This window comes from Limulus polyphemus, unplaced genomic scaffold (genome assembly GCF_000517525.1).
Source record: "Limulus polyphemus unplaced genomic scaffold, Limulus_polyphemus-2.1.2 Scaffold81, whole genome shotgun sequence".
Lineage (NCBI taxonomy): Eukaryota > Metazoa > Arthropoda > Merostomata > Xiphosura > Limulidae > Limulus > Limulus polyphemus.
This window is the reverse complement of record NW_013665691.1, coordinates 81584-98644: the sequence shown is the minus strand read 5'-3', so window position 1 is coordinate 98644 and position 17061 is coordinate 81584. Positions and strand designations below refer to the sequence as shown.

Genomic DNA, 17061 nt, shown 5'->3' with positions numbered 1-17061 from the left:
CCAGTATCACGTAGAATACATATGGGTATGGGATTGCCAATACCATTTGTCAAAAACACAGAACCAACAGACACAAAAGGTCTAAATTCCTCCATGATTATATCAGCCTTTATATCAGTGGCCATATCAACAACATCGGGTGATCTGGTGAAACTACGTTAATATGTGGACACAAACGCATAGGGTGTTGCCTTCTTTTCTTTTTCAACCACTTAAAATGGGACATGACATGACCAGGTTTTTTACAAAAATGGCAGATAGGCTTTGGTTGTTTTAAAGAAGTTTTGTCCTGACTGTCAGAAGATTTCGAACTAGAGGAGCTGGATTTTTTAGAAGCATCCTCAAATTTAGTGGATTGAACAGATACAGGTTTTTGTTGAGATGGTAGGAATTTCTTTCAATGAAAACTGGTTTTATGTATTAATGTATAGTCATGGAAAAGAGTGGCTGCTTCCTGTAGTGTTTCAACTTTCTTTTCATCTAAGAAAGTTTTGAGGTCGTCACGTGCACAATGTTTAAATTCCTGAATTTGACATAATTATCTTAGTTTGTTGAAACTGTTGTCAATATGCATATAATTGCACCATCGATCAAAATAAACCTCTTTTTTACGAGAAAATTCCATGTAAGTTTGATTATCTTGTTTGCGATAACCTCGATACTTTTGGCGATAAGCCTCTGGTACTAACTCGTATGCTTTGACAATAGTTGCTTTAACCTTATCATAATTCGCAAAATCTTCCAGAGAGAGAGAGTGGCATAAGCTTCTTGTGCTTTACCAGTTAAAACACTTTGTAACAATAATGACCATTTTTCGGGGGACCATTCCATTGTTTAGGTAACCTTCTCAAAATGTTGGAAATATTTATCAACTTCATTTTCATTTAACGGTGGTACTTTAACATATCGATTAAGTTGAAAGTTATCATCTTGCCTTGGTCGATCAGAGTTGAGTCTAATTTCCATTTCTTACAGTCTAATTTCTTTTTCGGCATCAATGCGAGCATTTTCGGCCTCGAGACGTTTATTTTCTTTTTCAGCTTCAATACGAGCGTGTTCTTTCTCTTTCTCGACTTCGGTATGAGCTTGTTCTTTTTTCAGCTTCGATACAAGCTCGTTCGACCTCGAGGCGTTTATTTTCTCTTTCAGCTTCGATATGAGCTTCTTCAAGCTCGATTTGTTTGAGTTTTAGCTGGATCTCTAGTTTATCTTTATCACTCAACCCCGATTGGCTAGTAGGGACACTAAAGTATTCCTCTAATGTTTCCTCAAGCAACAAATCATCATCGACTAGTATTTCGATAATACGCTTTTAAGTTCTTTTTTTTTTCATTGATCTTTTAACTTCTAGTTTTAAAACTTTGGCAATTTCGAGCAATTCATTTTTCTTATATTTTTCTAGTTGTTTGAGGGAGGGTGATTCAAGAAAATCTTGATAATCAGACATGATTAAATCTTGTTGGCACTGATAAATAGAAATTCAATTATGATTTAGATTTTAATTTAGATCGAATTTTGTCTCTGATTCAGATCTCGGACACGAGCCCCCAATTTATTATGTTACATATTATAATTTCGAATGGTATAAAATTCAGTTAAATTGTGCTTTGGATTTAGCAGTTAAGTAAAAGCCGATATATAGTCAGTTTATGATATTTGCCAACAAGTTTGATAGACACAGTTTTCTTTTTTAACACAAATATGTTTTAATATACAAACAACAATATAATTTATAATAACAGTTATTACAAATGGTTACTACACACAATGATACACATGTAACTCACAATAATATCGAAAGATTCACCAAACTCCTACTGAAAAGTGCTGAGAAATACATCCCAAGAGGACATAGAGCAGGATACATATCATGCTGGACCGCAAAGAGTGAAGAACTGCTGCAGGAATACGAAAACACACAGGACCCAGCCATAGCAAATGAGCTACTAAACTCCCTCCAAGAAGGCAGGAGCATAAAATAGATTGAAACGACAGAAAGCTTAGACTTCAGCCGATCCAGCAAACACACTTGGCAACTGTTCAAAAAACTCGACCCAGATAAGCCACAATCCATTGAATCAGCTGCACCTACCAACACAGACAATGTTGCCAAACAGATCAAGCAGCAAAGTATCCACATACCAAACCACGACTAATAACAAAACAAGAGCTAGAGACCGCAATAAAAACCCTGAAAACAGGTAAAGCTGCAGGAGTTGACGGAGTATACCCGGAATGATTACACACCTTGGCCACAGAGGAGTAACCTGGCTCGCCAGCGCCCTATCAGACAATATACATTAATGCAACTACCCCAGAATCTGGAAACAAGCCAGAGTCATTACGATATTAAAACCAGGAAAGCCAGCAGACGACCCAGCTAGCTATCGACCTATTTCACTGCAATGCTGCATTTTCAAACTGCTGGAGCGAATCATGCTCACACGAGTGTCACCAAAACTCGAACCTCATGTACCCCTTGAACAAGCCGGTTTTAGATCAGAAAGAGACACATCAGAGCAGGTACTGGCGCTCACATCTTATATTGAGTCAGGCTATGAACAAAAAATGGAAACAGGTACCGTCTTCATAGACCTCTCAGCAGCCTATGACACCGTTTGGCCCAATGGGCTAATGCTGAAACTTGCCAAAGTCATCAATTGCAAGAAAACCCACAAACATTTAAACAAAATTACAGGAATAAGAACTTTCACGTACGTCTGGGGAAAGACATCAGTAAGAGCAGGAAAATAAAAAACGGAGTCCCTCAAGGATTGGTCCTGGCGCCAACAGTCCTTGTTCAATGTTTATATTAGCGACATGCCCACAACAAGATCCCTTAAGTTTGAATATGCAAACGACTTAGCCATTGCTTACCAATCCAACAACGTGAATGAATTGGAGGCCATACTTAGCAGAGACACTCAAGCTATTCAGACCTTCTTCGATAATTGGTACGTGAAACTGAACACCACAAAAACAGTGACGACAATATTTCACCTCAATAACCATCAAGCAAATCAAACCCTGCAAATACAACTTAACAATAAACTGCTCCCACCAAAGAAACATCCTAAATATCTCGGAATAGAACTCGACAGAACCTTTACAGACAGATAACACCTAGAAAATACTGCACAAAAATTAAAGAGTAGGAACTCACTGATCAGGAAGCTAGCCGGATCGTCATGGGGAGCATCTCAAACTGTGTTAAGAACTTCCACACTGGCCCTATACTACAGCATAGCTGAGTATTGTGCCCACACAAGAAAAATCGATGCCTAGCTGAATGAAACGATGCAAATTATATCCGATGCCATCAAATCTACTCCATCGACTTGGCTGCCAACAATGAGTGCAATTGCTCCACCATACCTCCACAGAGAGGAGGCCACTCAAAAACAGCACCAACGCATTAGAAACACAAATATTGACACACCATTGAAGCAAATAATTGACAGAACACCCACCACTTCAAGACTAAAACCTTTCTATAAATCAACGAAAGAGAACTTCAACATTAAGGAAGTTTGGAGAGAGGAATGGAGGGAGTGCCCTCCTAGGGGTGGAGACCTGGTGGGGGACCCCACTGAGCCACTGCCCGGTTTCTATCACCTAACCAGAAAGCAATGGACACAGGCAAACAGGCTGAGGTCAGGCCATGGCAGAACAGCAGCCAACCTGCATCGATGGAGTTATAGTGAATCCCCTATATGCCCAGCATGTCAGGAAACCCCACAAGACACACACCATCTCATGTTGCACTGTCCAGTCACTGAGGTACCAGAGGGATATGGTACAATCCATGAAGCAGAGCGAGGCATTCATTGACTGGATCGTGACTATGAAAAACACCATATGCAACTACTACACACAATGATTTATATACAAACACTTTACAAACTTACAAGCAATATAAAGTCTTCTTTCTAGTCTGGAATTTCCTTTATATCATAACAAGGGTACACGATGAGTGAGTTAATTACGAGTTGATGTAGGTACGATTTGCTTAACGGGGAGCTAGCTTGCATTGACCTTTGTTATTCACCAGCCATACACGCAGAGTTTTCCACGATGAAGTTATATAATGTTTTCATAAAAACACTAATGTCCAATGACAATCCACTGAAATTAAATGATTTTTACTTTTTGAACTTTGTTAACGTTCCTGGTCAAATATCTGTAGTTTTCCTTTAAGTGTTATAACAATCAGAGTTATAGCTTCCAAAGTTTATAGAACACTGACTATAGCAAACTAATAATAGATGCTATTTTTGGTGTGTCGCGTTAGTTGTATTTATAGGTGTGTGGAGAGTTTTTAGAAAATTCAGATTACTTAACAATACAAAGCTACATTAAGCATTAATGTACATACATATATTGTTGATTCTTACACTCGAGAATCTTCTACATCTTTAGAGAATAGGCGGGAGTTTCGCATTACATATTTAACACTATAAGTTGTGCATATTTCTAAACATAAATTTAATCTAAACAAATGTTGATATTAAAATAAATATATAATAATAAATCCGTCACAACTCCCTCCTTACAGAATTAAACATTGGCCTTAGACACTTTTTAACTAAGATATTATATATATACATATACATTGGCAACAATACATTATATATAATACATCATTCAAAGGATTACAATACTTCAATAACAATTACAGTGTAAAACCCAATCAATACAAATAATCTTATGATCATAAAATTACATATTACATGAAAATACATCAGCACATATGTTATCAACCCTTTTGACATGGATTATCTTCAAACCATATTCTCGTAGTGATTAACTGCAATTTAACAGTCTTATGTTTTGTTTTTCTTTTCTTTCTTTCTTTTTTCTGTATTTCTTTCTTTCTCTCTTTCTTTTTGTCTTTTTCTTTCTCTCTTTCTTTCTTTATGTCTATCTTTTTCTTTCTCTCTTTCTTTCTTTTTGTCTATCTTTTTCTTTCTCTCTTTTTTTTCTTTCTGTTTTTTTATTAGATATTCCATAGAGGGTAACAATACTAAGACCATGTCCTCAGGACGGAACTTACGTTCTTCAAAAGCTGGGGCCTCCCAGTGGCACAGCTGTATGTCTGCGGACTTACAATGTGAGAATCCGGGTTTCGATACCCGTGGTGGGCAGAGCACAGATAGCCCATTATGTAGCTATGTGCGTAATTGATAAGTATTATAACAATCACAGTTATAGCTTCCAAAGTTTATAGCACACTGACTATAGCAAACTAATAATAGATACTATTTTTTTGGCGCGTCGCGTTGGTTATAGTTATATGCGTGTGGAGAGTTTCTAGAAAATTCAGATTACGTAACAATACAAAGCTACATTAAGCATTTACGTACATACATATATATTGTTGGTTCTTACATTCGAAAATCTTCTACAACTTTAGAGAATAGGCGGAAATTTCGCGATACATATTTAACAGTATAAGCTATGCATATTTCTAAATATAAACTTAATCCAGACAAACGTTGATATCAAAATAAATATATAATAATAAATCTGTCACAAATACTAATTGTCCTCCTAGTACCTTCTGTATTTTGACGATGAGAAAAAAATATAAAAAACACTTATATGAAATATATTTACTATCTTAAACAATTTTTTTTTCTTGCTTCTGTTCAGACTAAGCCTCACGAAGTTTTGTCGTATTTTAGAAGCTAATCAAGTACACAGGGCCATAAAAATAAAAGACAGATCAAGCCATCAACAATGTCTGTTTCAACAGAAATTACTGAAGCAAAATTTAATGATTAAAACTATATATAAGATATTCCAAGATAGAATCGCTATAATATTTCACGTTAAATTTATTAATTCATTACTGAAAATGTTACAAAACTTTCACTATGACGCAGTTCTTCCTAAGAAGTATTACCATTTTATGTTCTCAATCATATGTTCACAATTATTCCAATTCGTTTTGCATTATAACGATTAAATTCTTATGTCTTGTAATATGTTAACAATTGAATATCTACTGTATATAACATCAAACACAGAATCTCTCAGACCTATAAAATTACTTTTTGTGTTTGTTCCAAAAAACAGAAAACGGTGTTGGGTTACTCCTTACCAATGTGGTCTAGAAGTAAGAATGGATCACAACTATCAATGACGCCTCCAATGACCTTTCGGACCAAAAATCCTCCTCCTTCCTTTTGAACACGTAAGGAAGCAGTCCTGGACACTGTACGGTGCACGATGTGTGGCATTTTGTTGTAGTTTCCTAGAACTCAGAAAAAGTCAGGTTTGATCTGGAAAATACATGATACAATTGAAATGTTGGCTCAGATCTTTACTAGAAGACACTAAAAATACTTCATGCCAATAGAAAAAAGTGTTGAATAAGAATTAAGTGACAAGGTAGCAATACTTTATACTATTCAGCATCAGTAAAACATATTTTAAAATTGAAAAATGTTTAATGTTAAAAACTCGCAAGTTTTTAAAAAAGAGCGATTATTTGATACACAATTCTATAAAAATGTTTGTTTTTTGTTTTTTGAATTTCGCGCAAAGCTACTCGAGGGCTATCTGCGCTAGCCGTCCCTAATTTAGCAGTGTAAGACTAGAGGGAAGGCAGCTAGTTATCACCACCCACCACCAACTCTTGGGCTACTCTTTTACCAACGAATAGTGGGATTGACCGTCACATTATAACGCCCTCACGGCTGAAAGGGCGAGCATGTTTGGGGGGACGGGGATTCGAACTCGCGACCCTCAGATTGCGAGTCGAGTGCCCTAACCACCTGGCCATGCCGGGCCTTTATATAAAAATGAGATTGTTTCTAGTCTCCAAATTACTAAAATACAATAACTTACTGTGCAGGATAAAAAGTGGTAAAAAATCCGATGAAACTATGATAGAAAACATTCTCACACACTCTACATGTTTCGACGTATACTACTGTGTCATCCTCAGGACATTACACACGTGCCAAAAAACGTTTTTAAACAAATTTTGAAAAATGTTTCTTTGACAAACGGGCTCTCCAATAACAACAAAACCTAAAACCAAAGAGATGATTTCTTCTGATGCATCTTATACTTAAGGCTAGAATTACAACGCTAGAAACCGATAGTCCATTGTGTAGCTTTGTGCTTAAAGTACAAACAAACAAATACTTAAGGCGGATTTACAACGCTAGAAACCGATAGTCCATTGTGTAGCTTTGTGCTTGAACTACAAACAAACAAACAAACTTATAATTAAAGCGGATTTACCACGCTAGAAACCGATAGTTCATTGTTTAGCTTTGTGCTTAAACTACAAACAAACTTATACTTAAGGCGGATTTACAACGCTAGAAACCGATAGTCCATTGTGTAGCTTTGTGCTTGAACTACAAACAAACTTATACTTAAGGCGGATTTACAACGCTAGAAACCGATAGCTCATTGTGTAGCTTTGTGCTTAAACTACAATAAAAACTTATACTTAAGCTGCAATCCCATCTATTCAAACTTGATATGAAGAACTGAATAGGATCTATGGAAAATACGATATCCAAAGATCTTTAAATTAAAACTGCTACAAAATTTAACAAAAATAATTTCAGCTACATCCATGCATACCGTTGTATAATGTGCTGAAGGGTCTGTGCGAAGAAGTTGGATCCAGTTACTTAATAACCTTGAAAATATCTCAAAATTGTGAAGAAGTCGATGAAAATTATCAGAGAAAATCAACTATAGTAAGATATCAAAATACAATGCTAAAAGATGCATCATATCAAGTTTCTTAGTAGAATTGTTTACAAATTGTTGCTTTATAATGGAGTATTTTCTAGAGAGAGTGGCAAAAATGCAACTAATAAATCTTTCTGGTCCAATTCGCCAATAAAATAAACACCAGATGCACATTCTTTGTATCTGAAATACTAACGTTCGAACCAAAAAAAAAAAGTCTACTACATGGACCAACGATGCATATATTACTAGCAAAGAAGGTTAAGAGCATATAAGAATTTACTGAATCATAAACCATGGACAGTTAGAGAGTCGATATTCCCATTATAATTACAACAAAAGCCATATTACAATTTTGAGAAGCTAAAACTGCATAGATTTAGAGTAAAGGTAAGCAGTACTCTCAGTTTGTGTGATGCCCAAAAGAGACGAAAAACGATCTCCATCAGATTATAGTTGAAGAAGGTGATACCCAAAACAGACACCTAGGACAAAAAAATGATCTCCATTAGATTATAGTTGAAGAAGGTAATACCCAAAACAGACACCTAGGACAAAAAAAACGATCTCCATTAGATTATAGTTGAAGAAGGTAATACCCAAAACAGACACCTAGGACAAAAAAATGATCACCATCAGATTATAGTAGAAGAAGGTGATAGCCAAAATAGACACCTATAACAAAAAAGGATCACATTTAGATTATAGTAGAAGAAGGTGATAGCCAAAATAGACACCTAGGACAAAAAAATGATCTCCATTAGATTATAGTTGAAGAAGGTAATACCCAAAACAGACACCTAGGACAAAAAAAGGATCACCATTAGATTATAGTAGAAGAAGGTGATAGCCAAAATAGACACCTATAACAAAAAAAGATCACATTTAGATTATAGTAGAAGAAGGTGATAGCCAAAATAGACACCTAGGACAAAAAAATGATCACCATCAGATTATAGTAGAAGAAGGTGATAGCCAAAGTAGATGCCTAAGACAAAAAAATGATCACCATCAGATTATAGTAGAAGAAGGTGATAGCCAAAGTAGACGCCTAAGACAAATATGGATCACATTTAGATTATAGTAGAAGGTGATGTCCTCATTTTGCAGAACAACCAAAATAAGCGACTAGGACACACAATTGTAAGTATCTAGAAAGCAGAAACTTTTAGATTATCATTAGCGGTGGGGTAAAGAGCACGAGCCTACCAAGATGAAGTAGCAGCACCATAACCAACTCAAGAAATTAGCAGAGATGCTGAATAGTTAGGAACCACAACAAACCGACATAGCAGTTGTAGAGAATAAATCTCAACATATAGCTGATCCCGTGCTCGTGAGTACCTTTAGTCGATGTTCCTTGAACATGAGATCGTAGATCAAGTTACAGTAACTTCAGTAGACGTTTCTGAACAAAGGAAACAAGGGATTGGAGATCAAGTTACAGTATGTTCAGTAGACGTTTCTGAACAAAGGAAACAAGGGATTGGAGATCAAGTTACAGTATGTTCAGTAGACGTTTCTGAATAAAGGAAACAAGAGATTGGAGATCAAGTTACAGTAGGTTCTCAAACTAGGGAACAACCCAAGATAATTAAACAACTCAAATATTCGAGATTGCTTACATTGATAATTTATTTATTAAATATACTCTAATACAGGGGAAATATAAATTAAAATACTTTATAAAATCATTACCTAATGTGTAATACGTTCAAACAACGTTAATTATAGTTGCATTTCTGACTAAGGAAAGCATAAAGTGCGTACAAACATATACATATGTTTTGCTGTAATGGCCTCTTCGTGTCATGATCAGGATTATGACAGTTGACACGGCTGATCGCTTTTTATGCTAAAAGTTTGTTTTACATTTAGTCATAAACAGGTATGTATGGAAAAGTTGCACTTATGGCACCAAGATAGCAGAGTGTAAACATCAAACTCTACTTTTTAGTGGTTCTATCAGAATGAATACAGATTCTAATGGGCAGAATATTTATGCATGTGTATCCAAGTAAGTTACATAGTATGACGTGATAGATATCTATGCACGATATTAGAGAACGCTTGCTAAAACACCATAATCATTATAGTTATAAAGCAGCAGTATCCGTGTGTCACGCTCTCTACAGCAGCAACGGTGGAATGTAAAGAAAAAACAATTATTAATGACCATTGCTTTACCTGGTCTTAGGCATGCGCTAAGTTATGAGGAATTGAATGTAAAATCTCCCAGTTGTAAGAAACAGACCTGTGATTGGGCTAAGTTCGTGCTCCACGTTGCATTAATTATTTTACGCGCCAGAAGGTAATTGCAGTGGAATGTTTTTCTGCACGTTAGTAGATTTGCCATAAATACAAATACAAGTTTGTTTGTTTTTAACCAAAAAATATTTACGAAGTTACTGAGCTTATTTCCTAAATGAAGTAGCTTTAGGATCCTGAGATAAAATTGAAGTAGCTTTAGGAGACTGAGATAAAATTGAAGTAGCTTTAGGAGCCTGAGATAAAATTAAAGTAGCTTTAGGAGCCTGAGATAAAACTGAAGTAGCTTTAGGAGCCTGAGATAAAATTGAAGTAGCTTTAGGAGCCTGAGATAAAATTGAAGTAGCTTTAGGAGCCTGAGATAAAATTGAAGTAGCTTTAGGAGCCTGAGATAAAATTGAAGTAGCTTTAGGAGCCTGAGATAAAATTCAGAGAGGAAAGAATTTATCAAACAACAATAGAAAGAAGAAACTTAAACGCAGAAAACGCACTTAGTGCTTTAAAATAACTATAATTTCGTCCACTACGTTTTCTTGATCGCCTAACTACTAGTGTGATCACAGTGATCTGAAATGTTCACATTAGATTTTCCATTCCTTAGAAATAAAAGATAACAAAACGAATCTTACAATAGGAACAGTAATATAGGCAGTGAAAGCCTGTTGGTTAATGCAGCGTAAAGTTGATTACTAAGTTATATATATATTCTGAAATTTTATATATAGCAAACTCCCATTAAATTAAAACGAAACTACACGTAACACAACAAACCTTTCTTCGTGATTAAGTTCTATTTGCATGACCACTTAGCCAGTGTTCAAAGTGACCAAACTCTTTCACGTAAATATTACCACGTGAAAAAGTTGCATGAAATACAGTACAGATTAAAATCTGTAGTATCTTTACTGGGATTCGTTTTGATCCATTCTGAATAACAATATATTTCGTAGAATTAAAATCATAGAAGAGGTTTTGCTGTTGAATTTCTCATTCTACATTATGGTCAGTTTTATACCGTGTGACGATAATAACAAACTGAAGAGTATGACTTACTAACTTTTTTTCCATCTTTAAGCCTCTACCTTCACTAAACCATATATAAGTTGTACTTTTGAGGACGTCACAGTTCACTTAAGTAATGTTTTTGACATAAAATAGTTGCATACTTATATATATATATATATACAACTGTGTAGTGATTTTTGCTTCACCCTGTATGATAGCTTTTAGGAGAGGAGAGGCTGAATGGTGTGCTTATTAAAAGTACCCTCTCTCAACTGGCAACACAAATAATAATAACAAGAGTCATGCTCTCTAGACTGGAACTTGGTGTGGTAACAAAAGCAATAATGGCAGCTTTTTGGTATTGTCTCCTTTACTCACAAGATAAGTTTTTATTCATGACATGTGCTAGTTTCTTTACAGCCAGATACACAAGTGAAAAAACTTATTTTGTTTGCTGCTAAGCACAAAGTTACACAATGAGCTATTTATCGAAACCCGATTTTTAAGGTTATAAGTCCAATATCTTACCGCTGAGCCACTGGGGTACACCGTGAAAAATAAAAAAGTTTAAGCATTTATATTTACACAGAAACATTTTTACTTTATTAATCAATATTTGTCTTTGATTTGAGATTTTTATCCAACGAAACGTCTAAATTCAAACTACAACACGTTCCTATCCGCTTCCAAATCCAACATGATTAACTCTGCAGAAATGGTTTGTTTGGTTTGTTATGGATTTCGCGCAAAGCTACACGAGGGCTATCTGCGCTAGCCGTCCCTAATTTAGCAGTGTAAGACTAGAGGGAAGGCAGCTAGTCATCACCACCAACTCTTGGGCTACTCTTTTACCAACGAATAGTGGGATTGACCGTTACATTATAACGCCCCCACGGCTGAAAGGGCGAGCATGTTTGGTGGGACGGGGATTCGAACCTGCGACCCTCAGATTTCGAGTCGAGCGCCCTAACCACCTGGCCATGCCGGGCCTAACTCTGTAGAAGTCAGGAATTTAATATTTTTTTCTATATTTTGAAGTTGCTGCTAGCATAAGAAACTAGATATTTTGAATATTTTTTTTAAATTTTAAAGAGTTAAAATTTGTATAGGAATCTTATTTTCTCTTCTTATATCACCATTTAAGAAGAGTCAAAATATCTATTAATTTTTTCTCTTCTTTAGTTATATAACAATAAATTAAGATCCTCACTGATTTTTTCTTATTTGGGAATAAGCTTAGCTATGGATCAGAGTTGCAAATTCTTTTCCTTGAAAATATTCCTAATTCACAATGTTTCACTCCTCAGAGAAAAAAAAAAAAGTTATACTTTGAGTCACACTTCAACTGTGTCCCTCTCGCCCCCCAGTGGATCAGTGGTATGTTTGCGGATTTGCAACGCTAGAAACCGGGTTTCGATACCCGTGGTGGGCAGAGCACAGATAGCCCATCGTGTAGCTTTGTGCTTAATTACAAACAAACAAACTGTCCCTCTCTCTCAAAATCTTTGTATTTTTCTTTCCATCTTTTATTCATCTCTAATCGATTTTTCTTTTTGTATGAGGTATGCACATTTGGTCCCCCCGATTGGTCAGTGGTAAATTTACGGACTTACAACGCTAAAATCTGGGGTTCGATCCCCTTGGTATACAGAGGGCATATAGCCTGTTTTGTAGCTTTCGGTAAACAATGTATAGGTGTCCTGGAGAGATGCTGCTGCTGCCATCTCTTGGCAATATTAAAAGTATTTATCATAGTCTTCAATTTTTCAACTGTGTTTTTTTTATTTATAATAATTTCTGCAAATATCATCTAAATTTTCCAAAGAGCATGTTTATCACATAAGTTATAACATTATGATATTATAACAAACGTTGAGTCCTCATTGTGATAAATTTGAAAAACTTCTGAATGGAAATGAACTAAAATATGTTTGAGCAGCTGGTCTCTTTAGACTGAGCCTACACGCCAAGATTATCAAGGTCAAGATTTTTTACTTTTCAGTTAAAATATATATATATATATATATATATATTGCTAGTCTTGAAAGTATAATTCGATTTTATTTTTTTCATGAGCCAATGTCAGATTTCAGAGTATAAGCTTAGCCCATAATTCATTTCACTGATGCAGCTAATACCTGTCACGCCTGGTTCAACCAGTTTCGCTCTGTATTTTGAAGTCTTAAAGGATAATCATCACTCTCCGCTAGTCATAAGAAGTCAGCCGGCTTACACTTAACAGCTGCAGCCAAAATACTGTTTATTCAAAAAAAGAATTAACTTTATGGTTAAACGGGAGGTAAAGTTATCAGTGGAGTTTCATTCCATATATGGTCAGGAGTAAAAGATACCAAACCAAATTAAAATATTATACTACGTCATGAGCTTCTTCTGAAGTTAGTGCCATAGCTTTCTATTTATCGATTCTACTCACTTAGAAAATCATGTATATCTTGATTTCTTTTCATTTGTTAGTCCTAACAACTTACTGTAAAGTGACAAGTGATGTTTTAATAATATTTATTTACTTCCTAACAGTATCAAACTAAATAACCAAGAAAGAACTAGTTTATCTAAACTCTAAACGAATAATTTCTACACCATTAGAGCGATAAATATTAAGATTATGCGTACATTATTTATTATTATTATAATAATTTAACTAGGCATCCTGATGTTCATCTCTCCTACGGCCCTTCCAGTTATCGAGTTGTTTTAGAGCTATCAATACTTGTTTATTTATGTTTCATATAATTAAATAAGACAGCCCTTTCATATATATGCAAATTTGCCTAATTTTGAAATAACGATCCTTTTGTAACTGCTTACCTTGGCTATATTTATTTATTTATATCACTTAGTAGCGTTTTATCAAAGCAAGTTAATTACGTAGATCAGAACTAAAAATTAACTCAGTAAATAATGTAGTTATTTATATATATATACCAATTTAATTAGACGTATGCAATGTCATAAAAGAGAACAAAAGCCTTATAATTATTGAAATGCTATGACTTTGAATTAATTGAAATATTGGAACACTTCCAAGAGAAATCTTATCAAATACTATGTATAGAGTGAGCTTCACGTTTGTAAAAACACAAAAAGTAGCTTCATCATTTCTAGCATATTATTTACTGTTAATACTAATGAAGATAGCAATTAAACCACCATTACCATGATAATATAAAACAAAATTTTAAACCCCTTATCTACTTAATACTTTATACATTCTTAATAGAGCTAGGAAATAGAAACAGTTAATTAAATACGGTTCTTTAGACAAGAAAGTTAGAAAACAAAATCCAATGATTTTGTTTAAAAAAATCTATGCTTTTAATCTATAACATATTCTTATTGTTGTTATTGTATCACTATGGTACTAATAACCCTGGACAGGATAAACTTATGAACCTATATTTACCCCAATCCTGTATCATTTGTTGATATTGTTGTTAAGGTATGTAAGATTATTTATAAAAATGTATACATAGGGAGTGTATAAGAGAGCAGTTTTCAATAACTGAATGCTACGTCCATCCTCATATGCAATTATCAGTTAGATCGAGTACTGTATAGCATAAGAGGCAATAATTAATTAAGGCATTCTAAAATTTATGAATGTTAAATTTTAAACTCGTGATTTCTTAATATTATTAAGTACTCAAATCAAAATACAGAAAACTATTATGATTTATTATCTATTTGCAGTCATAGTTACAGAACCAGTGATGAAGTAAACAAATGATTTTAAACTGTGATAGAAAAGAAGCCGTTGAAATGTTTAATTTACCGAGGTTACAGTGTGGATTGATTACAGTTGTAAAAATTTCTTAATTGTGTCGTTTTTCTTTCTTTTTTCTTTTCGGTGCTATAATCTGAACTAACAGGCTAAAAAATATGATGAAAATCATGTGAACTGAAACCTCTCCCTCGATATTCTTGAAATGTTCTTTTTACACAACTGTGATTTTAAATCCAAAATGGGCAAAGTAGGAGGAATGTGAGGCAAAAAAAAAAAACAGCAGTTTACGTGTCTATCTCAAATTTTAGGCCTATTGGTTTTCAAGGCTACGCCAGCTTTCGATATTTAAACCAAAAAATCTGAACTAATGATTCAAACGTTTCCAGGGAAACAAAATTTCTCATGTTTATGAAAGCTAACAATGCAGTTGAAGGCTAAATGAATACTGAAGTAGCGTTAGGAGTTTCAAAACACATTGTTCAGGAATGTTTATTCCCATTCCTTCTTAATGAATGTTTCACAAAAAAAAAACAGCATAGATAATTCAAAACCTGTTGAGATTGTGTATCGGAATGAAATTAATATTATAATACTGCTTTTATCTTTTCGAAAATTTTCACAATTGCCGGATCGAACAAGTAAACGAATTTTCTGAATCTTCTTCTCTTAGGGAAATACCTAAAAAACAACCGACATTGATGTGATAGTCAAAGAACGCCTCATTCAGACAAAAAAAAAAAACTAGTAAGAAAACAACTAGTCTGATTACGGTGTTTGATATTAGTGCCATATTTATATATGATTTCACAGAGATAAACATCTATATAATATAAAGTAACTGATCTGAGTAATGACGTTAAGTTTTAATTCATATAAATTATAATACAAGGTAACTGACCTCTATGGTGATGTTAAGTTTTACGTAGTGGATTGTACGATATCACTTGCCTCGGTTTGTGAGCAGCAGCTCACAGCCTAGAACACAGTTTAGTCTAGCACCATGGAAACAGTAAACATATCATAACCAACTGAACACTTAATATTATGTTTACTTAATCATACATTTGTATCTTTTAAGTCAAATTTTTAAACTATTATACTCTTTGAGTACAGAAAAGGGGATGAATTAATCTATTAAATATAAAGTATACCTTTCGTTGAGGAAACTATCACAAATATCACTTAGGAAGCAGATCAGCCATTAAGAACTTGCATCAGGTATAAATCAATATCACAAAGTGTATTGTGCTGCCATCTATTGATAACTATATAAGATTATGTAGTCGAAAAATTAAACTATTATATTAAACGTATGTCCAGTTTTAGAAAATAGAAAGATACATTAAAATTAAAGAGTAAAGCTGATATTTTTCAAGTACGTATACTAACCAAAATAACTATAACAGCTTGTATTTCTTTTACTTTCATAGAAAAATGTAGCCAAAAGTGTATTCCAAAATGAGACCCCCAATGGCTCAGCGGCAACTCAATGAGCTTATCACGCTAAAAATCAGGTTTCGATACCTGCCATAGGCAGATCACAGATATCTCATTGTGTAGCTTTGAGCTTTATAACCAACGAAAGAAAGAACCCAAATAAGAAATTAAACAGACTAATATCTAAATATTTGGTATTTGTATTTATAGCAAAGCTACTAAGACTGTCTGCCGCCATCAGTAACTTTGAAGTACTTATTGAGCAAAAGGAAAACAGCTGGTCAGCAGTACCCTAATTGCTAGAAAAGTGAGTTATATTATTGTAAGCTGCTTTGGAAAATATGAAACCTAAAGAAATCAAGAACCTAATAACCATACTTTCGAGCAGTATATGAAATTTATCTTTTATCTATTTTTGTTTTAAAACAATTGCGTTTAACTTGTGTCAATGTCTTATTTCACTTGTCCAACGGTAGGTCAGCGATACGTTTAAGGAATTACAAAGCTAAACACCGGGGTTCGATTCCCATCCGAGCGCAGATAGTCCATTGTATGACTTTGTGATAAAAGAAACAAACAAGCCTAATACACTTAAATGCTTTCAATAAATATTTTATTTTATTTATTTTCAATTAAAATGTTTCAAAACTTAAACTTGTTTTAACCTTTTCTTTAATCCACACTAAAGGGGTGGCGCAGAAATCGTTTTAAAGCTATATGATATATTTTAAACAATGCATCACAAAGCTATTCTAACTTTATCAAACAAACCTCACTAGATAAAACAGTATCACCACAGTTTTCCATTATGGCATTTTCAAGTTGAACCGATTTCATGACAAGTATCAGATAGGCAAACCAGCAAATAACAATAGATTCGATCAAGA

General features: G+C 34.3%; 1 protein-coding gene across 2 annotated transcripts in view; it reads right to left on the bottom strand.

The window, feature by feature from the left end:
* The window catches only part of LOC106467520 (pirin-like protein), a 39764-nt gene extending 23792 nt beyond the window's left edge, over nucleotides 1-15972 (bottom strand). The window contains exons 1-2 of one of the 2 annotated variants that reach the window (XM_013927887.2): nucleotides 15889-15972; nucleotides 6104-6284 (exon numbers count right to left, since the gene is read on the bottom strand). In XM_013927887.2, coding sequence (XP_013783341.1) covers nucleotides 6104-6242 — 139 coding nt within the window. In that variant the 5' untranslated portion in view covers nucleotides 6243-6284; nucleotides 15889-15972. Of the gene's footprint in view, nucleotides 1-6103; nucleotides 6285-15635; nucleotides 15868-15888 lie in introns of those variants that run through there. The other variant, XM_022396417.1, reaches the window with a different exon arrangement.
* Nucleotides 15973-17061: the final 1089 nt, after the last annotated feature.